This window comes from Magallana gigas, chromosome 9 (genome assembly GCF_963853765.1).
Source record: "Magallana gigas chromosome 9, xbMagGiga1.1, whole genome shotgun sequence".
Taxonomy (NCBI): Eukaryota; Metazoa; Mollusca; class Bivalvia; order Ostreida; family Ostreidae; genus Magallana; species Magallana gigas.
In genome coordinates, this window is record NC_088861.1 from 41,798,292 (window position 1) to 41,824,076 (window position 25,785).

Consider the following 25,785-nt stretch of genomic DNA (forward strand, 5'->3'; position numbering starts at 1 on the left):
GTAACATCGTATAAGTTCTGTCAGTTCATTCGGTCCGTGTTAACACTGCATCGTCTGTCTTACTCAGTAAGCATGTTAACACTGCATCGTCTGTCTTACTCAGTAAGCATGTTAACACTGTATCGTCTGCCTTACTCAGTAAGCATGTTAACACTGTATCGTCTGTCTTACTCAGTAAGCATGTTAACACTGTATCGTCTGTCTTACTCAGTAAGCATGACTACTAGTGCTTGTTCTCTTCTCTTGGATTTGTTGAATATGTCTTATCCCCATTATCATCTGCTTGAACACCGCAGACACAGACGTTTGCACAGAGAACTTGAGAAACATCGTATTTACTCTGCTTTTGCTTGTTTTTAAAACACCGTATATATTTCCTTTCAGGATAATGTTTCATAATCTCAAATCGTGCTTCATATTCGTTATAAAGCATGAAGTCTGGAGTGGGAGATTTGATCGTTGTTAAATGACCGCCTGCTCTTCAATTCGATTAAGTATCGATTCCAGATCGATAAATTAATGATACATGTGAAAACCACGTGTTAGTCGATCTGTTTGCAGCTGGCACGCATACCACCAGTGATATATTGTTACTCCAGACTCCATTTCCGACAATAAAGCTTCTGATACCCTATTCTACAGTTTGTGAATTTTATGGCTCAATAAGGTCACGGCCTTTAGCTTCGACGTCTAACTTCTGTATATATTGGTTTACCCTAGCTTGACTGGCCTCGTACCTCTCCTTCTCGTCTCGCAGTGCGTCAGACATGGTATATGTCGTCACTACCGGTCCTTGCTTACGTAAGCGAGCCAGTTTCTGCAATTCTTTTCGCAGTTCATAAGCGGCCACTGACTTATCAAAGAACAGCTTGTTTGGTGTATGAATCCGTTTTTGATTTGTGAGCTTATTGTTATTTGAGCTAACAGGACATGATTTGGGTCGTTCGTTTTCGCTTAAACGCGGACTAACGGTAGGTATCGTACTCTGTGATCTCTTGCCCAAAGTTCCGGGTAAATCAGGTATCTTTCGTGACGTCACAGACGCAGACAAACTACGTTTGGCAGACACGATAGCTGAATTTATATCCTTAACGGAGTCTATACATTTATCGTCATTCGGAATATACTCCTTAAACACAGAAAACTTGACAGACGGTCTCTTATGCTTCGTAATCATTCCCGACTTTTTCCGCGTTCTTTCAGATTCCGAATCATCACTTAAATTCTCCAGATCACTTTCGTCACTGGATCCTTTGTTCACTTCCGGTTCTGGAATGACTCTACCTTCATTTGAATTGTCCGTAACCGCGTTTTGAATCCGCTGACACTCCTGGCGGATCCTCCCGCTGCGGACCTGGTATTTGTGTGCCTCATGTCGATGTGTCTTCTGGGACGCCTTCTTCTGATTCTCAATGTCATTCATCACCATGTTGTACCTAGTCTGTACGATCTTGTTCCGGCGAAAGGCGTCCCTCTCGTTTTCACTCCAAAACACTATGGGTCTGGGAAGCTTTCTCTCCCCTTCCCCCATTCTATACTTCGAAGTTTTGCCATCCTTTTTGGTCGTTTTTTTCTTAGTATCTATCAGTTCAATTTGCGGCGAATTTTCCATATTTAAAAAAAATATATAACAACTTCCGTCTTAGCGTATATAGTGCGTCTTCCGTAAGAAATTCCCAATATCAAATCATCAGGGATATATATTTTTAATTACTACTAAAATCCCCAGCGCAGAAAATCAATACAGCTCTCGTCTGTTTCTTATGTTTTATGATTACGTTTCTAGTCGGATACATAAATACCTCAATCCGGAGGGAATATCACGGATCCACTGAAATGTCGTGTAGTGATTGGACTGTTTACTTTGCTCTATGAACAGGGGTAATTTCGCTATCATATGGAAATTAAAATACACAAATCACGGACACCTATATATCTTCTTTTACATCGATTAAGCGAATTAAAATCACAATCCCACCTGTATCATTTAAGCGCTTCACAAAACCTCTTGGAGGTGAGTGTTTACATTGGAGATAAAACCAGTTGTCGTATCTGATCCTCTGACAAAATAACGGGACGAGCTTCACCAGACGATATGCTTGTTCCCGAACTTATGCACCTCGATAGGAAATAAAAATATTATATTTCCTGACACAATTTTCACATTAGGTACAACACGAGAAATGCCCCCTGTCTGCACAGAATCCAATTTTGATCATCTGTTTTAGTCCAAAGAAATGATTGAAATTTATATCACTTGGTTTTTCAATAGCAGATCAATTCTCTTAGCGCTATTATGACTTCTGTTTGCTAGGCACGAGTTCATTATTTCTGTACTCGGTTCGCTCACAGTACCTATATGTATGCACACACTCATAGTTGTATAAACTTTAACCGTGGAACAATAAGAATTTGACGATTATAGAGCCATACGTCCATGTCTTCAATTCTAAATACTCAATCAATATCTTCATGAAAGAATCCACGAGATCACATCGCAATATCGAAAAACCAAGGGACAACTTATGTATACACATCGCAATCATAATTCAAAAGAAAGTGTTTAATTTATGAGCGGCTCGGAAGGCTCGGCTATTCAGAATTCATTTTAAATATTTGAACGTCATTTCATTGCGTTACTGTGCATTGATAGCACTTAATAATGTCGGACAAAGAAAGCGTGGCATTTTTTTCATTGTCAATATTGCCGACAGAGTAAATCCGTCGATCTAGGACGCAGTTTAAATGAACATTTTTAATCATACAAATGTAATTTAACTTTCAAGGATTGTCTATGTTTCCGATATGACGTTTTAAAATTCTATTATCCGATAGAAATTTAATGAAATCTTACATAGATATGATTATCTTTTGAACAGAGATACTATACGCTATTTAAAGGTTGATTACAACTCCCAGTATGACTTCAGGGTTATCATAGGTCACATGACTATCACCAATGTTGTGTTTTTTATGTTAAAAAGTTTTCCTTCATAACACAATGTTCAATACATTATTATATAAATAGTGCCTGTTTGGGAGGGTAACAGTTGAAATTGACACCCGAGGAAACCATTGTCAACCGACGCGAAGCGAAGGTTGACAATGGTTTTCGAGGGGTGTCAATTTCAACTGTTATCCTCCCAAACAGGCACTATTTATTTTATTATACTGAATGTATTAATTTCAGAGAATTTTTATATTGCTTTTATATAGAAATGATGTGAACTCTACCGCGAACAGTACGCGCATAATTTATGCGCATGTAACAATTCGTTGTGTTACCCATTGCTAAGTGTGTTGCTAACGCTGAGGGTAATAGAACGGATTATCAACTGCGTCTAAACCAATCAGATTTCAGTATTTAACATGAAAGTATAATAATAGAAAAATGTTTTGGTGGGGAAGGGGGTTACGTGTTTTTAATGCACAAAACATATACTACTTATTAGTATCAAAGGTTGATCAAGGTGATGCATTATGATATTAAAAAAAAAAGCTCTGAACACACATCAAAGGTGCAGAAAAACAGACGAGGAATTTTTTTTTTTCAAACTGAAAACATACTAAAAAAATATTGTATACTTATGCTACGTATAATTCCTTGCCAATAGTTAAGATTGATGCTTCTAATATGTAACTATCTGATTTTTTTTAAAATTATGATAATGTTACAGTCTTTGTTTAATGTAATTGACAACAAAGGTTTCTGTATGGTTCGTTTTATCCAGACACAGTGACTTTTAATTTTGTAATGTATATAAGTGAGATTATAGTGACATATAGCTCGACTTTGATTCAGAAAAAGAGCAAGGTCTGGTCCAAAATTCAATTCGGTGTCAATATAGATATATAGTCTGCTCTGGTCAATGACCAGACAAAGATTGTCAAACTTGGCGGTAAAACACATAAAGCAAAATATAAAAACCAACCAAATTCAAACTGACACAAACAACCAATAAAAACCAAGATCACAAATATCCACTGACCAACTCATGATCAAGCACTGCCCTAATGGTATATGTACAGGTGTATGCATTAAAAGAAAGGGTGGATCTAACTGTTTTATATGTGTACTGTTTAGATTTATTAATTACAATAACTTTATTTATTTATTCAATCAACAATCTTCATACTCTTACACTCTCCCCCCGGTCGCAGAATGACTTCCACGTCATTCATCTGGAAAGCTGCATATATCTGAAAAGTAACATGGCATGAAATACATATATTTACAATTTAAAATATCATGTGTTAGAACATTTAGAAGCAGACACAATGTTAGTAAAGCCATCTGGCATCTACTTTGGTCAATGTATCGTAGTGAACCATCATTCATCAACCCTTTCATAAATACTGCTCTTTGTAGCCAATCTGGTTGTTTTTGGTTCATCATGACAAACTTCTTTGTCCATGCTGGCATTTTTCTTTGTCTGGTAGATCTTCTTGGGGCTGGAGTAGGTGTATCGTCATTTTCTCTAGAAGGCATTTCATCTTCAGAATCATCAGATTCATTGATGTCATCATCAGTACTGTCAACATAATCATGGATGATATCATCATCATCATCATCATCTTTGATGATCTCTTCAGGTTGGTTCTCATGCTCTCTATACTGATGGGAAGCGTCCTTCCCTGTACCAGCTGCTGAAGCTTCCTCAGTTGTAGATTGATCGTCATCATCTAAACTGGGGGTAACTTTGGAATTTTCATTTCTAAATGCAGAGTTATCTACATAAGAAAATTCACTGTCAGTAATAATGCTTACTGGTTCTGCCTTCCTTCTCTTTCTAGGAATAACTGGAGGAGGAGAAGTACTTCTTAGAAGCTTTGTTCCGATAGGTAGAAGCAAATTTCTATGAAGAACTCTAGTTCTTCCTTCTCCATCCTCACGTCTGACTTAATAAACAGGAATCTCATCATTTGCTTTCGCTAAAATGACATAAATATCATCTTCCCATTTGTCAGCAATTTTATGTTTGCCGTTGTATACCACTTTCTTGACGAGAACTCTGTCACCTTCCTCTAAAGTGATGGCTCTTGCTTTTATGTCATAACGGCATTTCTGCTTCTGCTGAGAAGATTTTATTGCTGTCTGTGCCTGTCTGTAAGCATCTTGCAGTCTTTGCTTCAGCTCGGATATGTACTTAGTTGTACACTTATCCTCAGAATGGCTGCTGGAAAATCCAAAGACCACATCTACTAGCAAAACTGGTTCTCTTCCAAACATTAGAAAGAATGGTGTGAACCCAGTTGTATCATGTCTTGTAGAGATATATGCGTGAACCAGTGTGTTAATATGCTTTTTCCAATTAGCTTTCTGAGCGTTATCTAATGTTCCTAGCATTGATAGTAATGTCCTATTGAATCGCTCTGTAATACCATTACCCATAGGGTGATATGGTGTTGTCCTGCATATAGAGATGCCAAATATGGAGCATAATTCCTTAATGATGTTGCTGCAAAAATTGGTCCCTTGGTCCGAATGAAGTTTAGCTGGAATCCCGTAATGAACAATAAAATGGTTATAAATAGCTTCTGCTGTTGTTTTGGCTGTTTGGTTCTTGGTTGGCACGGCAATTGAATATCGAGTTAAATGATCAGTTATGACTAAAATGTTTTATATTCCTCCTTTCGATGGTTCAAGAGTGAGATAGTCCATGCATATATGCTCTAGGGGCTGTGATGTTCTGATGTTGACCAATTCTGCTCTCTCATTGCTGGTCTTGCTCTTAATGCATCTTTCGCAGGAGTTGATCGAATCAGAAACATCACGCTGTATCTTTGGCCAGTAAAATCTTTGCCTAATTAAGGAGAGAGTCTTATCTCGCCCTAAATGACCCATCTTGTTATGCAAGTATTCCAAAACAGTGGGGTACACTGATGCAGGAATTACATATTGCTGATGAGAATTGTCATCTACTTTGACTTCTCTGAGTAAAATACCATCTCTTACTCTTAATTTGGCGTAGTTCCTATGGTAAACAAAATCATCTTCAGTAATGAGTGTCTCTCGTTTGGGTCTAATACATTCCTGTATCTTGATTTTTCCAAAAACTAACTGTAGGATCTGTGTTTTTTGATTTCCATGATATCCAAATACTTTCCAATATCTGTACAAGGTTGTACTTGGTTACAAATAGCATCATCTTTAGCAAGCTGGGAAATTGCCTTAATGGTGTCACTAGATACTGTTTCCACGTCCTTTAATCTGGATAATCTATCTGCATCTATATTTGTTTTCCCTGGTTTGTAGATAATCTTGAAATTAAATGAAGCTAATGCTGAAATCCATCGATGACCATGGTCAGTTGCATCCAATTTTGCTGAAGTTAAAACATAGGTAAGGGGATTATTGTCGGTGTATACTACAAATTCTTTACCTTGAAGGTAATCAGAAAATTTTTCTGTGACAGCCCATTTAAGTGCCAAAAATTCCAGTTTGTGAGTAGGATAATTCTTTTCAGATTTACTCAGTCCTCGACTAGCATATGCTATAACTCTACCCATTCCATCCTGCTCCTGATATAGCACTGCACCTAGTCCTGTCTGGCATGCATCGGTATGGAGCTTAAAAGGTTTGTCGAAGTCTGTGTAACCTAGGACGGGTGGTGATGTAAGTTTCTGCTTAATGAGGTCAAATGATGTTTGCTGTTCCTTCTCCCACCTCCACTTTGGATCCACTTTCTTACTTCTTGATTTTTTTCCTGTGGCCATGATATCTGATAAAGGTCTAGCAATTTTAGAGAAATCATGAATAAATTTTCTATAGTATCCTGCAAACCCTAAAAATTGTCTTACCTCTTCAGGATTCTGTGGAATAGGCCAGTTTTTAACTTTAGCAAGTTTATCAGGGTCTGGCTCAACCCCATGCTCGGACACAAAGTGTCCTACATATTTAACCTTCTTCATAAGTAAGGAACACTTTTTGGGAGAAAGTTTAAGCCCATATTCTCTAATTCTCTGGATAACTTGCTGAAGGCGATTAAGGTACTTCACTACACCAAAATTTTATTTCATTTTTCATTACAGTACCAATAGTTAGACAGATATCAAATATCCATGTGATGATAGTAATATCTTAAGTATTTTAAAATAATTTCTTAATGTTTTTAGTGATTTTCATTTTAAAAAATATTTCCAGTACATAGTCAATAAAATAGAAGAAGTAATTGTTTCAAAAGATAGATCATTTCCTAAGACACTTTAAAAAAAATACAACACCTCATATCATTTAAATATGTTTTTATTAAAATTATTTGTGTTTTTCCTAAAAACAACCAGTGTTCGTATCTATTTAATCTGTGAATGAATAATTTAGAAATTTTGTTAAAAATAGTAATGAAGTGTAACAAAATGAATACAATATAAATCAAAGTACTGAAGTACTGAAAGCCGGGCTCTTTTGGTGTGTCTTTGTGCATATTGTGTAGTAAAGACTGAAAATCTCTCTCTCTCTCTCTCTCTCTCTCTCTCTCTCTCTCTCTCATGCTTTTAATGTCGGCAAAGCATCAGAGAGCGACCAAATTTTGTAAGCGGCTATAAACAAAAAATATGTCTGTCTAGTAGAAGTTAAAAAGTTCAACAGTTGCTGCCTTGAATTTTGCAACAAGCATTATATATTCAATCCCCGTTTCTTCATCGCGCAGCAAAGTAGTTCATGGAAATTCATGCGCATTGTATGTGTCCAAAATGCATAGTAGTAATGTTTTAAAAACACGTTATTAATAAGAAAACTAAGAAAGATAGACAATTCATTCCGAATTTAAAGAAAAGAAACAAAATGCCAACACTTTTGACAAAACTTGGCTCTTTGTGTAACTATTTGGTATAGCGGAAGCTTTACCTTGACGCTGTTTGGTTTTTTGTTTACTTGTGCTATTTATAGTAACATTGGCGATTTGCCTGCTTTCAGCAGAGCCCGGCTAAAAATTGAATGAAAAATGTTACAAATAATTGAAATAATTTTCCAAAAAATAATATGGTATGCAAGATCCACTTGTAAGAGTTATCTTTCCTAATTCTACGGACTGAATCACCATGGGACTTTTTCATGTCTAAAACATACTAATTTCAATACTTTGTTTGAAATGATGTAAATTTGCTGCATTTTTTGTTTAATTATTAGAATATAAATCAAAAGTATATGACTGAAAATTACTGGTAATTGAATTTAGAAATTAAACCTTTTGATTGTAATAGAAAAGAAAACTATATATATATATATATATATATATATATATATATATATATATATATATATATATATATATATATATATATACATGTATATATATATATATATATATATAGCCTTCACACATTAAAAAAAATTTACTAACATATTTCAGCAAGTACTCTTTGCAAACTATTGAACAGTGAAGGATCAATAATATGAGCTAATAAATTATTAAAGAAAATTTTATTCTAAAAAAAAAAACTCACATAAATTTACACACAAATGCATGCAATGGACAATACAACAGAAAAAAAAGGACAATACAAAAGAAAAACAGGAATTATAATAATACTTACATTCTGTATAAAGTGCCGACGATGTTCTGATATATATTTTATATTTAAAAAACTTGCATGCAACTACATGTACTACAGACACAGACACAAAGAACACAAACAGTACACCACACATAATACTTACATGATGAACATCAAGTTGATACGCTATGGAAACACAAGCTTTTCAAACCAACATGATCGACATACTTACAAATAGTGTGTTTTTCCTCAATGATGTCACTAAACATGTTAAAATCTGCAATTGTATAATACATCTAAAAATTTATGGAACAAATTAAAAAATATGTATACATTAATAAATTCTACATATATTATTAAAATCAATGTTCAGAACAAGCCTTAACTATCAAAATAAGTTTAGCAAAAGTGATCATAAATTTTTCCAACTAGTTTTGTTTTTTGTTACCCTAACATTGCCCTGCTCAGTCTTTTCTCCTAAAACCATCTTTAAACCATCAGCACCACCCCTTTCAATAGCAAGTCTAAGATGGTCATAAGACAGTCCAGACAAGGCAATTTTTTAAGCATGTAGGGAGATATGCATGAAGAGAGGGGAGCTAGTGTAGCAATCAATTCATTAGTTTAACTCTTGCTCTCAATGGAAGAAATAATAAAGTCTACACCAAAACTGTGCTTCAGCATAATTTCATATGAAACTTTATGATGTATAACCAAATATTGTAAGGCCTTAACATCCTCCAATGCTGAATGGGCATTGAAAGCCAGTCCCATAGTATCTTGTACCAGTGTCTGTAGTTTATAGGAGTGTTGTTCTGGCAATATTTCTCTAAATACATGAAGACTGTCAACAAATCCAGCTATTGTTGATTTTAGTCCACTCTCTGGATACTGCATAACAGATCTCATTAGAATTACAGAATCAAATACCTTTCCGTTATGACAAACTAGGATAGGATTTGGAAAAATGTTCAGCCATATATTAAACTCTGTCAAACAAGTCTGAATGTCAACTGAGTTCACTTTTGTTTGTTGGTAAAACAATTGTCCACTGGCAACATGGAGACCTGTAACTGCAGTTGCTTTGGCAGAAATGGGGGATTTGGGAAGAACATACCTATTAAAGGTTTCTTCTTCAAATATGCGAGCAAGCTGTGTTATTTCTGCTGATGTATCTATGAAATAAATTAATTACAATGTAGTATACGAGCTATGCTTCCTTGAATTAAATTTTAACAATAAATAATGTATAAAAAGCAATGTTACTTAAAGCAAACTGTTCACAGGTGCTGATAAAATTTTGTTTTACTGTAAGTGCCCAATAACAATAAAATACATGTATTATTTTAATGCAATGAACATATAATAAGAAGTAAAATATGTCTGCATGATTCATTCATGAAATGTCATTTCCAGTGTTAGAACAAATGATTGTTCAAACCTAGTCCAGTTGTTTCCAAGTCAAAATAAAGAAGGTTTGAGTCTGTATGGGTAGGCACTGAAACAGGTTTGGAAGCAGGGGTGCAATCTGGGATTTCTTCTATTACATCATCAGCACAAGACATTCCAACACCTGATTCATAGGTTGTTCCTTCTTTTATTTCTGAAGTTGATATCTATTGATAAAATTTTACAATGTGAGTTAATTTGACATTGCTAATGGATCGTTTGAAATATAACAATGTTAATTGATTGTAAAAAGAAATTAAATCTTTACACTTAAACAAGAAAAAATAAGAACAATTCAACTTACATGGCTTGATTTCAATTTCTTTAGTTCATGTCTTCGTCTCTTGCACTCAACAGTGCTTTGTCGCAATTTTTCTTTTTCTCTCTTTCGAGAAACCCTCCTTTCATGTACATTTGTGTGCATCCTGGGCGAGAGCTTCAAAGTATCGTAAACCTGATGAAAAATAAAATTAAATATACAGAGAGCAATAATTACATTTCATATACATATTACATGCATACATTTCTTATTTTGTAACTAGCTGTTATAATGATATATACAAAAGTAATTATTCTATGTAACATCTGATATACCTTTCCAATTGTCAGATGTCCAATATTCTTATGTGCAACAGCAGCTGCTACTCTAAAGGATGTGCTCTCAGATCCACTGTAATATAATACTTTGGGATTTTTGCAGGCCACTATTTTGTTGAAGTTTTCATTTGCCTGAGTGCTTCCAATATTGGAAAGTTTACTTGCATTTTTAGCTAAATCACTGAACAGATGCTGTAATTTTTGAGTAAATCCACTACAGAAAGATATTTTCCATATGGTAAATTTATGGGTTTCTAATTGTCTGGGTTCTGTAGATATTTACACCACTTTTTTCACATTTCTTGTGGTTTCCAAATACATGGAGAGGAATAGAGTCTAAATTTCTCTTTAAAGTGTCTGTGTCTTTGTTGGATTTCACAGCATATGAAAAAACATTTTAGTAAATGTTGAATGGATTTTGGACCTAGAAGAGGATACTTTTTCTCCTTCTTGATGTCATAGAGTTTACTTGCCAGATTTTTTTTTGTAGGATTAAAATCCGAAATTTTTTGAATATTTGGATCAAAAGACATTTTTGCCTTGGCTAAGGTTGTTGAGTCATTATCCATTATAAGATGTTTTACATGGAGGTCACGTGCTTTTAAGTCAGGCAACATTTCTAAAGCCATATCTGGTTCCATTGCCTTTGAGGATTTTTCCTAATTTCTTCTACAATCATGTTTATTCACTTCTGCTGATACTGGTGCTTTATCACAAAATCTGTATTTTAAAGAAATCAATTTATCAGTACATGTTTTTATCTGATTACATCTAAATTCAAGAGAGAGAGAGAGAGAGAGAGAGAGAGAGAGAGAGAGAGAGGGGGGAGGGGTGAGAAGAGAAGAGAGCACACTAAAAGCCCTACCTGCATTTCTTGCACCGAACAGCATATGAAAGAATTTTTCCTGTCTTCTCTCCATACTCGCATGCCCTGAAAAAGCAACAACACTTTGTCTTATTGCTATATTTCAATACCAGTAAGTCCAACAGTATACATATACATGTATTTCCTACTTACAAGACTGTTTATTATCTCCCCTTAAGGGAACTACTTTGTTTTAAATACAAAAACTGCTATACTGTTAGGTTTTATGTAGCATTGGGATGCTTGAATAATTATGCAAAATATAAAAAATGAATGATGGATGTTACCTGACAAACTTGCATAGTTTCGACCGCTACCTCTGGTCTGCCGTCCAGCATCAAAGGACACGGAAAAATTTTCGGCATCTTGTGATCTATGTTGAAATTTGTATCAATTTATAAATAATCTTTAACCTATTAAGTCACTGAGAAAATATCATATGTTGAAATAAATCAGTAAAAAAAACATTTCTACTGAACCTTTTTTTCTCCTCGGCAAGGGCTTCATTACAAGTCTCATTTGCAACAGCTTCAAAAATACTGTCAACCTCCCTCTCTCGTCTCTTAAAAGTTACAGAAGTTACAGTGGGAATATTCAATGCAGCAAGGAAATTGTTAACGGTCATTTCTCCAAGTCCACAAAATACCACAGCTGCAATGAAAATAAAAAAAAAATTCAAGATTTGATATTAGAAATCCATTATTATTTTCTTTCATGTTTTATAATTTAACAATTATCTATCAATCAATAGAGTTAATATAATACCTGCATCCAATTTTGTATTAATATCCCAGGTATTTTGACCATGTCTCTTGCCAGTAGGTACATTATTAATTTCATTGCAATTATTGCAATGAATTTTGAGGAGGCTGCCTATAATAAAAGAAATGTTCAACAACTTGTGTATTTTGAAACTGTAAGTTATCTACCCTCTATTATAATTTAAAAGATTGATATATTTTAAATTAAATGATATATTGTCATCTATTCAGATAATTATGAATAGGAGGAAAACTAATTAATGTCTTAGATACCTAGGCCATATCTGGTTTCTCCAACACAGGAGGAAAGTTTTAGCTCTGTAGAGCAATTACTGCAGCCTTCATCTAATTTTGCAGCCAAAACACTCAACTCTACAATCCTGCGACCTCCAAGAGCCCCCTCCTCTTCTTCCTTATCCTCATCTTTTTCGCTTTCAAACTCTGATTGACATGCATCATAGTTGTCATCAAAGCAATCATCTGCTATGATATAAATCAATATTCAGACAGATCGAATTTCAGTTGGCCATTTAATTGATTTTTGTCTATCATAATACTCAGTAATTGCAAAAATCATGGTGCATTCAAATGTAGTTAATTTACCTGGTGACAAAGACTGGTTATGTTCTTGTTGACCATCTATATCATCATGTAGTTCCAAGTATTTACGTTTTAGACCTAGATAGAATTTTAGCAAAATGTAAATTTCATGGTTTTCTCTGAATGTATCAAATGTTATAATAAACTAATGCAATGTTCTTTGTGCCTATAATTATTTAAAATTTCAAACTTATTTTATATACACATCATACCTCTGCTATAGCAATGTTCTTTACTTATATTCTCAAGCTGTCCATCCGTAATGTCACCTAAATTTAGTAAACACACATTTCTGTTTGCCGACTCCGTGGGCGTGTCCATATTTCATTGCCGTCTTGTTGCTCTCAATGTAACTTAGTTCTTTTTTTTTCGTATTCAATATCTCCCTTTCAAAAACGTTTTAAAGATTAAGATCTCTTTCAATAGATTTCTTCCTCTTTTTTAAAAGAGCTGTACCTATACAATTCGTCCCCGACAAAAACAACCGTTCCCGGAAATACGTTCTACGAAGTGTATTTTTTGTGTACTGCGTCATCAAAAACTGATGTAGTGCAAGACCTTAAGATGTTCCCTCAAAGATTTAGAAAATATGATTAAATCATCTAAATATATAAAACAAATTTTGAGATGAAGGTCGCCTAAACATTGCTCTTGAAGATGCTGATATGTTGCAGGGGCGTTTGCAAGGCCGAAACTCATGCGGTTGAATTCATAAAACCCAAGTGGACCAACAGTGAAGGCAGTTCTCTCCTTATGCTCCTCTGCAATTTCTATCTGATGATAGCCGGATTTCATGTCTAATACACTGAAGTAGGTGTTACCTGAAAGAGAATCTAAAATCTCTTCTATTCTAGGCAGAGCATAATTATCTTTGATAGTCCTAGAATTAAGATACCTATAGTCTATACATAGCCGCAAGGATCCATCATGCTTTCTAACTAAAACTACATTAGATGAAAACGGAGAATGAGATGGTCTGATAATGCCTGCAGCTAGTAAATACTTGATGTGAGTACGGACTTCCTCAACCAATGCTGGTGGTACTCTCCTGTACTTCTGCTTAAAAGGTATCTCATCAAGGAGTTCAATTCTGTGCTTCACTTTGTCCGTTGTACCTATGTCTGTTGCTCCTGTTGAGAATATATCCCTGTATTAAATACGAATTCAACAAATTCAAGCAGACCTGTTTTTCATCTTCTCCAATATCATCTGGGAGTTGAATTTTGGATATAATATCCTCAATTTGTTCTGAGCTTGACAAAGAAGATTTCTCAACTGTTGTGTCCTCAATAGCAACAGGCTGTATTTCGCAAATCACTCCTTTTGGGGATATTGAAATAGTCCTAGTTGTTATATTGTTGATGGTTACAGGCATTGTTTGACACTCTTCATACACATACTGATGCAGTGTAGCTTCTATGTCTACATCAGATGGAATGCAGGATTTTTCAGATTGCTGCATCATGACAGTTACTTGATGATAAGAAATCTTCTTATCCAAGTATCCGAGAATGGTCACATGACTGTTCGGAGGGATGATAACTCTATCTGTCTCAGCACTCTTTACTAATCCTAATACATAGCCATGTCTGTGTAACTCCCTCTCTCTCAATGCAAGGCATCTGAATGCTAAATACTATGGTGTGTAAATGGCTGCATCCTGCAGAAATCTTATGCCAAACTCCTGTTTTGTCACATCCATCAGGTTCTGTAAGATGTTTGTTCCTATAAGCACTGGTACATGTGCATTATAATTGCTCTTGGGAACAACTAAAAACAGACAATCATTTAGTTTGTTCAAAGATGGAATACCAAATGGTGTTAAATCAACACATACATAGCCAAGATAGGGCATCAGTTGACCATACGCACACTCTATATTGATAACGTTGTCCAGTGAATGAAGCTCTTCATCTGAAAGGTACTGATTATAAAATGCTTCGCTTAGAGTGGATACCGTTGCTCCTGTATATAGAAGAGCTGTACATTGTACATCATTGATGGCCACTGATATTTCATTTGGTTTTCCAATTAGTTGTTTTTCATTGGGACCCTTGATCCTCTCGCCAACCCCTTGTCCCCAGGTGCTGACGTGTTGTAGTTTAAAGCCTGGCGCCTGTGGTTGACTAAAACTCTGCATCCCACAGCGATATGGCCTACCTGTTCACATCTATAATAAGTAGGGGGTTTCTCTTACTCTGGCACTCTGAGGTTCCTTAGCAACATCTGTAGTTTGGGGCTGAGGAAATCTGGGATATTGCCTATATCCTCCTATGTATCCTCTTTCCTGTCTGCCTCTCTGATATGGTTGTCTTGGTGCCCTATAAGGCTGGGGAATAGGAGTATAAGAATACTCTTTTTCCTTCATACTTCTGACCTCAGTGGTTAACTGATTAATCTTTGCTTCTAAGCTACGAATCTGTCAGCTGACTGATCTTTCACTGTTGCAGCTTTTGCTGTAGCTGATTTCTTTTCTGTAGTTTGTGGATAATGTTCAATCTCCAATTTTCTCACAGATGTTCTTAGTTCATCGAATGATTTGCATTTATCATATAGATGTCCACATATATCTTTAATTGAAGTTGAAGTCCCTTAAAGAACATGGTTCTTAGCATCTCCTTGAACTGACTCCGGTCAATGAGGTTTTTCTGTATGGCCTTATTCAGAATATCCTCCGATCTACAACTCCACATCTCGCACATTCCTCATCCTCTCTCTGTCTAGCACTGTAAAACTCTGAAAGAATGTCCTCTTTTTCAGCCACTTTGTCATAAATACTGTCTAGCTTCTGTATAATTGAGGTTATTCGTGCCCCTGGTCCAAGATGCATTACCAATCGACTTGCTTCTCCCTTAAGTAAGCGCCATATAGCTTGATGAATGACATCTGGACTATAAGACTCATTATAGAGACATTCCACCTCATATCTCCAAACTTCATATGTGGCATCATTCTTAGAATCTCCGGAGAAAAATGGATTTTTAGGGAACTGACTAGGAGGTAGAGATTTGGCAGGTCGTGAAGAAGCAAAGGCAGTATCAGTACTTACAAACTCTTCCTTGATCTTCTTCTCCTGAACAGCAGATGACATCCATGATAAAAAATCTTCAGCTGAATCAGCTTTTGGTTTCATCTTTAGCTGCTTGAGTGCAGATACCACTTTGGCTATCTCCTCTGTTGACATTGATTCCTCAGTGTCTGACATGGTGTTAAATTGTATGATTGTAGCTAACACAAGTAATATTGAATGTATCAAAGAAATTTCACACAAATTCATGCAACAATACAATGTATGTATCCAAGTAGACAGTGTGCAAAAGGCACAATGAATTATTGCAAGCAACAGCTGATAATGTTTCTTTAAGTAAATGAATCAAAGAAATAATTAAGTTCTACCTGAAAGAGAAAATTCAGTTCAAATATAAAAATAACAATAAATAAATGACGAAAGAATTCAATAAATCCTTTCTATGTTGAAATAAACTAGAAAAAATACCGAGATGAATGGAAACAGCGAATTTCCTCGATTACACTTTGTTTACTTCTGTGAAACGCTTTTATTACGAAAACCGAGCCCGATTAGAATTTTTAACGGCGTAAACCGAACCCGATGATTTAAATACCAGTAGAAATGGCGATTTCTATGTAAATAATATAAACAATGAAGATAAAGCTTAAAACTAAATTAAAAGAGAAATTAATTAAATGTGTGTTTTAAATACTGTGTATAGCTTTCAAACCACACAAAAACCACTTAGATCGATACTACTACAACTCTGCGACAGAAAACGTGTTCAACACTGAACTCACGGCCCTCAAGATAAACAACGATGTAAACCAACTCAATCAACCGGCAAAGTAGTCCGAATCTCACGTCAGTCTCGTCAATAAACTGTCAAAAGTCTTGAGAGTATACAGCAAATAGTTTTCTTCTTAGCTTTTATGATTAGTATATTTGGAAATACGGGGAAAAACAATATGGGTTGTGCGCAAATTGTTAATGTTTTCACTTACACTGTACTGTACCCACACTTCCTTTCTTGCTATTGCTGTTCTTAATTTCAAATTCAAATGATCAATACACAATAAAGGGCAAAAATATATCTGAACAAAAAAAATGGTATAAGGATTGTGGCCAGACGCAATCCTGTCTCAATCAATATTACACAGGTATTTAAATCCGGATTACTTATACTAAAGTGCACTGTCTAACTAAAGAAATCACAGCTTTACATGCTTTGTGGTATACCAATTCTTTCAACAGTTTTATGAATTATGATAAATCAAGACTTGTCTACTTTGAGGTAAGGTATGCATATATGCGCGCACACAAATTACTAATGTCAATGTGGTGCACCAAAGTCTTATATCTATACGACTCACCAGGTGAGATACACAGTTTGTTTGCACGTGTTGCACTCTGTCGGTGGGTTGAGCAGCTGATCCTAAGAATAACAGATGCGCGGATCCCAGTCAATTTAGGAACACAGGCGCGGGACACGAGTCATTGTTCAATATGAATACACTGGCACTGGTCGTCGTGGTTCACAGTTCACTGGGTAGGGTTGGTGAAGTCTTTCCAGCTCCAATTACATATAAAGTCACTGTGTCCCAACGTGGGCGCCAAAATGTTACAGTCTTTGTTTAATGTAATTGATAACAAAGGTTTCTGTATGGTTCGTTTTATTCAGACACAGTGACATTTAATTTTGTAATGTATATAAGCCCATGCTATGGGAACAGACTCGTAATACACCGAATGCGTGATGAGATTATAGTGACATATAGCTTGACTTTGATTCAGAAAAAGAGCAAGGTCTGGTCCAAAATTCAATTCGGTGTCAATATAAATATATAGTCTGCTCTGGTCAATGTCCAGACAAAGATTGTCAAACTTAGCGGTAAAACACATAAAGCAAAACCAAATAAATACAAACCAACCAAATTCAATCTGACACAAACAACCAATAAAAACCAAGATCACAAATATCCACTGACCAACTCATGATCGAGTACTGCCCTAATGGTATATGTACAGGTGTATGCATTAAAAAAATGGGGGGATCTAACTTTTTTATTTGTGTACTGTTAAGTTGTATTAATTACAATAACTTTATTTATTCAAATCAACAATTTTCATACTCTTACACTATCAATGATCGGGATCGGGATTTCGATATCATTGGAAAATGTCACTGTACACGTCATTTTCTGGTTAGAGTACAAAAAATAACAATGGCGACTGCAGCTCTGCAGAACGACCTGACAACTTGTTCTATTTGCTTTGAAAAATTCAAAACGCCGAGGATTTTACCTTGCTCGCATGTATTTTGTCAGAGTTGTATTTCATCGTATATAGTGAGCTCATGTGAATCTAAAGAGGCTCCAGTGGGATTTTCCTGTCCCCTGTGTAGGGAATTTGTTCCATCACCAGTTGCTGACGGACAACCAGGAAGATGGGCAGAAAGTTTGCCCATTTGTGAAATTATCGAAAAATTGGTGAAACTCGGTGATCTAAAATTGTGCCAATCGTGTTACCGAGACAATGAAGAAGAAGAAGCTGCAAATATGTGCGTCACATGCGATGAGCCAATTTGTGAAAACTGCACAAAATACCATAAACGAATATTGACGACAAGAACGCACCTTATAATTCCTCTTAATGAACCTAGCAGAGCTCTACAATTCATCAAATCTTTAAATAAAAACGATAGATGTCCCAAACATCCTAATAAAGAAGTCGAGTTATACTGCAATCAGCATCGAAAACCTTGTTGTGCTCTCTGTGCCGGTGAAGAGCATAGAAAATGCTCCGACCTGGAGACCATAAAGTCAGCTGCCGAGAATACAAAGAAAGTGAAAGTTTTGAAAGAATTACGTGAAAAAATAAACAAATTTGAACAGAATCTGCTTACTCTCAAAATGAGACACGAAGAAAATCTAACAGAGATAGAAAACAAGTCTGATAGCATAAAAGAAGAAACTAGAAGACTCCGTCAGGAAATGAACGATCATCTTGACAAGATTGAGAGTGCACACATGAATGAGTTAGTTGACGTAACTAAAAAAAGTAGGGACATGTTGAATAAGCGCATTGATTCTGTATCAGATAGGATACACTTCAGCAGACACTGTATTCAGAGACTTCAAAACCTAGAGGGTGCGAGTGATGCCTGCTTTATGAAGGAATACCACCTTGTCAGAGAAAGCTTTAAATCACTGGAAAGACAAAGAATCAAAGGCCATGAATTAAAGCTAGAAATAAACATACCTGAAGAACTTAAGGTATTTGGAAATCTTAAACACTTCTATAAAATTCAAGTGCCACAATCGGAGTTACATCTGACAAGGAGAAAAGATGTCAGTAAGATTTCCCTTTCCCTCGTATATGACTTTAAACTACCTTGGACCATCATTCACAGTGGAACTTTACTTTCTGATGGAACCATTTTGCTTGCTAATTTCAACTGCCCTGACATCGGATTTTTGATGTTGAGATTGAGATTAAACACATGCGAAATAGTAAAGATAATTCCTTCTTTCGATTTTTTCTTCGACGTGTTGCACATAGGGAATGAATTTTATGTTACAAACCATAGCAAAAGTAATGTGATGGTTATGTCAAGCGATACCTTTAACATGGTAAGAGAAATCAAAATACTCACTGGTTTTAGACCTTATGGTTTGGCCAAATGGAATGACTTTATATTCGTTGCATGTGAGAGTGCAATCCTAAAATACTCTTTGGACGGGCAGCTTATTCGGAAATATTCTGTGGAAGATGAAACTATTTACGTTACAGTGACTGGCCTTGGTCACATCGTGTTCAGCAATGCTATAAAGGACACAGTAACCTGCATCAATGAGGCAGGGCGAATTCAATGGGTATACAAATCCTCTTTGCTTAAAAATCCACAGAGTGTGGACAGGGATGAGTTCGACAATTTGTATGTGAGCGGTTCGGGCAGTAACAATATTCTCATTTTGTCTTCAGATGGCGAGCTCATTAACTATTTTGAACTTATTCCATGTCCCTATTTTATAAAAATATGGAAAGACATTGGTATGTGTTGTGTGTGTAGCAAGAAGAGAAAAATCAAAGTATTTGAGATAAAATAAAGTACTACATGTAATTCTATTTTGTATTGTTGTAAAAATATTTAGTGAAATACTGTGTACAGGGAAATATTCGCCCCCGTTTTATTTTCTTTCCTTTAGCCTTTTCACCTTCGTCGTCAGCTGGGAGTTTAAGATTGGGCGAGTTCATGGAGTTTAAATATCTCAAATTGTCCTATCTTTAACACAATTGTTTCTGGGGGATTCAAGACGGGTTGATGCTGTTTGAAATTGAGACGGGCGAAAACATAACCCGGTATGAAGTTTTATTTTATCATATATGGATTTTTGACATCTATTGTAATGCATATATATTTTACAAAAATAATAAAAGCTGAATGTCGAATTATTTTCTTGTTTTTGTATACATACTAGTATTTAAAACATTTTTGTTTTGTAATGCTTTATGTTTTTGGTACATTATATAGCGTAATATATTTGAATTTTTAAAACCTGTACATTAAGTTACCTGTAGCTGTATATTAACTGGAAAAAACTGGCGATTCTTAACTTAATCGACAGCTTCTCCAACTTAATGTACAGCTACAGGTTACTTGATGTACATGTTTTAAATGTTGAAAGCAATACACACACATTGTCCTCAACAGTTAGGAAAATTTACTTTTAATTCAAATATAAACATAAATACCAACATCAATATTTAAAATACTATTTTACAACAATATGAATTTATCATCTCCGGAGAAAGACATAGAAGCACAACAAATATGCTGACCATTTCAAAGAGTCATTGTAAATGTGACTCCAGAAACATAAATGATTAAAATTTGAATGAGAAAGACATATTTCCAGAGGTAATATTAATTTCACTAGGGCACAGCTATTGGAATCACAGGGATCGCACATTTTCATCTTTTTTTTCACATACTATATTTCATAATTATTTTATTATATTTAACCGTGAAATAGTTTCCGTGCTATCATGATGAATAGTCAACGAAACTTTTCACCATTTTATCTCTAGAATGTCCTTTGAAGACTTAATAAGACCCCCATCAAACAAAGTTTGTATATAGAAATAGGTATTTAGGAATCACCTTGTCCGTCTGTCCGTGCAAAATTTGTGTCCGGAGAAACATTGGAAGTTCTTACTTCATACGAAGATTGCTTCTGACCTGAGGATGTGTCTTCACACGAACATTACCTATGACCTGAGGATGTGTCATGACCCTAACGCAAGGTCATTTTGGCAAATGCAAGGTAACTGGCAGGAAAAGTGTAAAATTTGTGTCCCGTTCATATCTTTCTTATGAATAAACATCGGGAATTTTTACTTCACACAAAGATTGCTTATGACCTGAGAGGTGTGTTATGACCTTGACCTTAGGTCATTTGGGCAATGTCAAGGTTACAAAGCGTAAAATTTGTGTCCGGTTTATATCTTTTATGTAGAAACATAAGAAGTTCTCTAGAAGTTCTTATTTCACACAAAGATTGCTTATGACCTGAAAGTGTGTCATGACTGACCATAGGTCATATTGGCAATTCCTGGCTGTAACATGTCTAATATTAATGGATATGATGAGAAGGTAAAGTTTCACACAAAGTTTGCTTGTACCAGGCCACATAAAATTAATTGCTAGATTATCCTCCCCGCCCGCCATTCTGAAAATGCCCGCCCCGATGCATTTTGTCTTCTTTTTTGAAAAAAAAAATTGTGTGTAAAAAATTTCGAAAAAAAGTCTTGTTCGGTATACCAAAAATTTAAACCATTTAATGACTGCCTGACATGTGGATTGTCGTTTGATTCCAGTCATGTTTGTTATGAAAGGATGCAAATGTCTTGCATTGACATTTCAGTTATATTGACAGTTAAGTTAATTAAGTTAAAAGTTAAATAAAATGGAATTTACATAACAGAAATTGCCTTGTGTTCAGGTATAAGCATTGACAATTCTTAAAAATCGAGCAGTTGTCATAATAGAACAGGGGCGGTTAAATAAAAAGCATTAAACATTTTCTATAATAGAAAAAACTTAAGTTATGATCTTTTTTTAGCGGATGGGGTATCGTCAAGTAACAACATTCTGACGCCTGCTTCAAAATGAATATGTATGGGTGGCGGAACGAGTAAAAAAAGTTAAAGGGGCATGGACACGATTTTGGTCAAAAATTATTTTTTTCTGTTTTTAATGTTCACAATGCTTCACTAAAGCATTCCTAATGATCAACTAAACTTTGAGTGTCAGTTTTCGTGTCATAAGCGAGATAAAGGGCTCATATTTCTTTGTCATGTAAACAAAGCTTTGTGTACGTTTTGAATTTTGAAGTAAAGAATTCCAGTTTTAGACATAAAATGAATGTCATAAACGCTATATGCTTAAAACGAATCATAACATAGAGAAATCGGCTTTAAACAGAACAACTTTTACCGGTATTTGAACCAATGTAAACAAAAGCAGGGAACAAGCCTTGTTTACATGACAAAGAATTGTAAGCTCTTTATTATGCGTATAACTACGACTAATACTCAAATTTTGGGATATCATTTGAAATGCATTTTTAAAGCTTTATAAACACTAGAATGAACTTTGACCATAATCGTGATAATGCCCCTTTAATGCAAAATGAACAAAATTTTTTTAAAGACATAATAAAATACGACACAGACCAGCTTAAAACAAAATCAACAGCCTCTTTTGCAAAATCAACAGACACCGATGCAAACCAAGCAATCACCGATGCAAAACCAACAGTAATTTCCTTGATTAACGCTAGGTGTCTTGCAAAGAGATATCAGGAAAATCATATCCTGGAGAAAATGCAAACCGGAGAAAACGCACTTAAGAATTTAGCTCGCTAAACAACATTTCAATTGCTGTTTACGTAGTATTTATTTCCCTGACAAAGAGCACTTGGTATTGTTTGAAAAAAAAATCCCGCATATATATTTTATACATATTAACACTAGGATCAGTTTAGATAGGATACTGTGAAATCATTAGATTTTGTGGTGGCTCACTTTTCGTGTAATTCGTGGGTACCTCTCATCCACGAATTAACATCCTCCTCGAATTAATAGATTAGGGTAATAGAGTCATAGTTTCTTTGTAGGTTTAAGAGAATACTCGAAAGTACGTCCCCACCAACCTGTAAAATTTAAGCAATCCACGAAAATTAGCCCCCACGAAATTTGACGATTCCACAGTAGTTAAGAGCCAGTTTAATTAATTGCGAGAATATTCCTTTTTTTTCTATGCTGCATCTCATATTCTACATCTCTTTCCTTTTATATCATAATGACATATTTAACACATTTATTGGTTTTTTGCCAAATTAATGTGACATAAAAATTATTTATAATGCATGAGTAATTAAATATCTATAGGCCAAGTGGTAGTGTAAGGCTGTTATAAGCTTGACCAGTCCCACGTTTTTGCCATAACCATCAAATGAGACGGTTAGTTTTCCATCGCTCCTTCAAAAAAATATTATTTTTATTTGTTTTATCATTTTAGTTTATCATTCACCTACACATTTTAACAAGCTATGATGCAAGCATATTAACATTTTTAATACCTACATTTCTAATGCTTTATTTAATTGCTTCTTGCATGATTCATGCGCCATAGAGTTAAGATGGTGTCCCAATTCTCTCTTCCTCCTCTTCGGTGCCTATTTTGGTGATTCTTGGAATGTTCAAGGTAGCAATATTACTGTTAATGTGTCTCCCCCAAAACCTCCATTTATCATTTGTCATTCCTGCAATTGTATTGTTAATGTACACATCGATTTCTAGAGCATTTGTCACAGACAGAGATAAAACGGTCGGGATCTATGTTTCAATATTTGCTTATCAACGACCAACTTTCGATTTAAAATGGTTGTCATTCTCTGATAAGATCAAACAAAAGCGATGCCGACTACAGCTCTGCAGAACGACCTGACAATTTGTTCTATATGCTTTGAAAAATTCAAAACGCCAAGGATTTTACCATGCTCGCATGTATTTTGTCAGAGTTGTATTTCATCCTTTATAGTGAGCTCATGTGAATCTAAAGAGGCACCTGTGGGATTTTTCTGTCCATTGTGTAGGGAATTTATACCATCACCAGCTCCTCTCCTTTATCCAGAAAAGTGGGCAGAAAGTTTGCCCATTTGTGAAATTATCGAAAAATTGGTAAAACTCGGTGAACCTAAACAGTGCCTACCATGCCAACGAGAAAATGAAGAAGAAATAGCTATAGATATATGCATCACATGCGATGAGCCAATTTGTGAAAACTGCACGAAATACCATAAACGAATATTGACGACAAGAACTCACCTTATAATTTCTTTTAATGAACCTAGCAGAGCCCTACAACTCATCACAACTTTAAATAAAAACAATAGATGCCCCACACATCCTGATAAAGAAGTCGAGTTACATTGCAATGATCATCAAAAAACTTGTTGTGCACTCTGCGTTAGCACCGAACACAGGAAATGTTCCGACGTTGAAACCGTAAAGTCAGCTGCCGAGGAAGCAAAAAAAGACAAAAGAGTGAAGGAGTTAAGTAGAAAAATAAACGAATTTGAAAAGGAGCAGCTTACGTTTAAACGAAAGTATGAAGAAAACATAACAAAAATAGAAAGTAAGTCCGATAGCATAAAAGAAGAATCCAAAAGAATCCGTAAGAAAATTAACGATCATTTGGACGAAATTGAGAATCAACACATGGGTGAGCTAAGTACATTTACTAAAAACAATAGGGATTTATTGAGGAAGCGCATTGATTCCGTCTCAGATAGGATTCACTTTAGTAGACACTGTATACAGAGTCTTCTGAACCTGGAGGATGCGAGTGATGCCTGCTTTATGAAGGAATACAATCGTGTCAGAGAAACCTTTGAGGTGCTGGAAAGTCAGACTATGAAAACAAAACTCGATTTAACAATACCAGAAGAACTTGCAGCCATTAGAAACCTAACACACTTTTGTGAAACTAATCTGTCACGATTAGAGGCACAACTAACAAGGAGAAGAAAATACATTAACATGTCTCTCTCTTTGGTTTATGAGTCTCGACTTCTCAAAGCCAATATCTGTAGTGGAACATTATTCTCTGACGAAAAAATCGTCCTAGCAAATCACAGCAGCGATAAAATCGGACTGTTTTTATTGAGATTAACAAATGAATCATGGGAAACAGAAATAAACTTTGAATCTTACAATTGGTTTTTTGACGTCAAACATACAGAGAATAAAATTTATTCAACAAATTGTAGCAAAAAATGTGTGATTATCATGACAAGCGATAACTTTAACAAGGTAGGTGAATTCAAAATGAAAGATGATTTAATGCCTTTCGGTTTAGCATTGAGAAGAGGTTTTCTCTTTGTCGCGTGTAGAAATGTAATCTTAAAATATTCTTTAGAAGGGTTGTTTATTTACAAATACAATGTGGAAACTGGAACACTTTATGTAACTGTGACAGACGTCGGGCACATTGTTTACAGTAATGGAACAACTGACATAGTGACTTGCATCAATGAGATAGGACAGACCCAATGGGAATACAAACACACCAGGCTTAAGAGTCCACACAGTGTTGACAGGGATGAGCTCGATAATCTTTTTATTTGCGGATCGAGCAGTGACAATATTCACATATTAAGTTCCAATGGCACACTTATCAAAATTATTGAGGATATTCCATGTCCAGCTTTTATAAAAATGTTTAAAGGCATTGATATGTGTTGTGTGTGTTGCAGTTGGAAAAATATCAAAATATATAGGATCAAATAAAGAAGCTGTATATAAAACTATATTTAAAATATATTAGACGTCTTAACTATTCAAAAGGGAATCAAAAATATACCATGTTTAATTTCGTGTTACTTTGACAAATTGATTTATTGCTTCATAATGATTTTTGTGTGATTGCGGTGTGACAC

At 35.2% G+C, this 25,785-nt stretch overlaps 2 protein-coding genes and 2 long non-coding RNA genes across 4 annotated transcripts; 2 read left to right on the plus strand and 2 right to left on the minus strand.

Moving 5' to 3' along the window:
- Positions 1-8,501: 8,501 nt before the first annotated feature.
- On the minus strand, positions 8,502-10,384 carry LOC117689740 (uncharacterized). Its single transcript, XR_010709415.1, has 4 exons — positions 10,250-10,384; positions 9,938-10,112; positions 9,614-9,671; positions 8,502-8,773 (listed from the first exon to the last, which is right to left on the minus strand). It is a non-coding gene; the product is annotated as an uncharacterized lncRNA (long non-coding RNA).
- A 1,249-nt stretch (positions 10,385-11,633) lies between these two features.
- Positions 11,634-12,645, minus strand: LOC136271176 (uncharacterized). Its single transcript, XR_010709035.1, has 4 exons — positions 12,442-12,645; positions 12,173-12,280; positions 11,887-12,058; positions 11,634-11,780 (listed from the first exon to the last, which is right to left on the minus strand). It is a non-coding gene; the product is annotated as an uncharacterized lncRNA (long non-coding RNA).
- Positions 12,646-17,994: 5,349 nt separating this feature from the next.
- Positions 17,995-20,215, plus strand: LOC136271815 (E3 ubiquitin-protein ligase Trim36-like). Its single transcript, XM_066072345.1, has one exon. The coding sequence runs from the start codon at positions 18,004-18,006 to the stop codon at positions 19,885-19,887; it is 1,884 nt and encodes a 627-aa protein (XP_065928417.1). The 5' UTR covers positions 17,995-18,003; the 3' UTR covers positions 19,888-20,215.
- A 3,325-nt stretch (positions 20,216-23,540) lies between these two features.
- Positions 23,541-25,626, plus strand: LOC136271914 (E3 ubiquitin-protein ligase TRIM45-like). The gene is made up of 2 exons (XM_066072499.1): positions 23,541-25,159; positions 25,603-25,626. The coding sequence occupies exons 1-2, from the start codon at positions 23,762-23,764 to the stop codon at positions 25,624-25,626; spliced, it is 1,422 nt and encodes a 473-aa protein (XP_065928571.1). The 5' UTR covers positions 23,541-23,761.
- Positions 25,627-25,785: the final 159 nt, after the last annotated feature.

Coding starts and splice junctions, on each gene's coding strand:
- LOC136271815 (XM_066072345.1), top strand. CDS start 18,004: ATGGCGACTGCAGCTCTGCAGAACGACCTGACAACTTGTTCTATTTGC.
- LOC136271914 (XM_066072499.1), top strand. CDS start 23,762: ATGCCGACTACAGCTCTGCAGAACGACCTGACAATTTGTTCTATATGC. Junction 25,160..25,602: donor CAAGCGATAACTTTAACAAG/GTAGGTGAATTC, acceptor TGTGTGTTGCAG/TTGGAAAAATATCAAAATAT.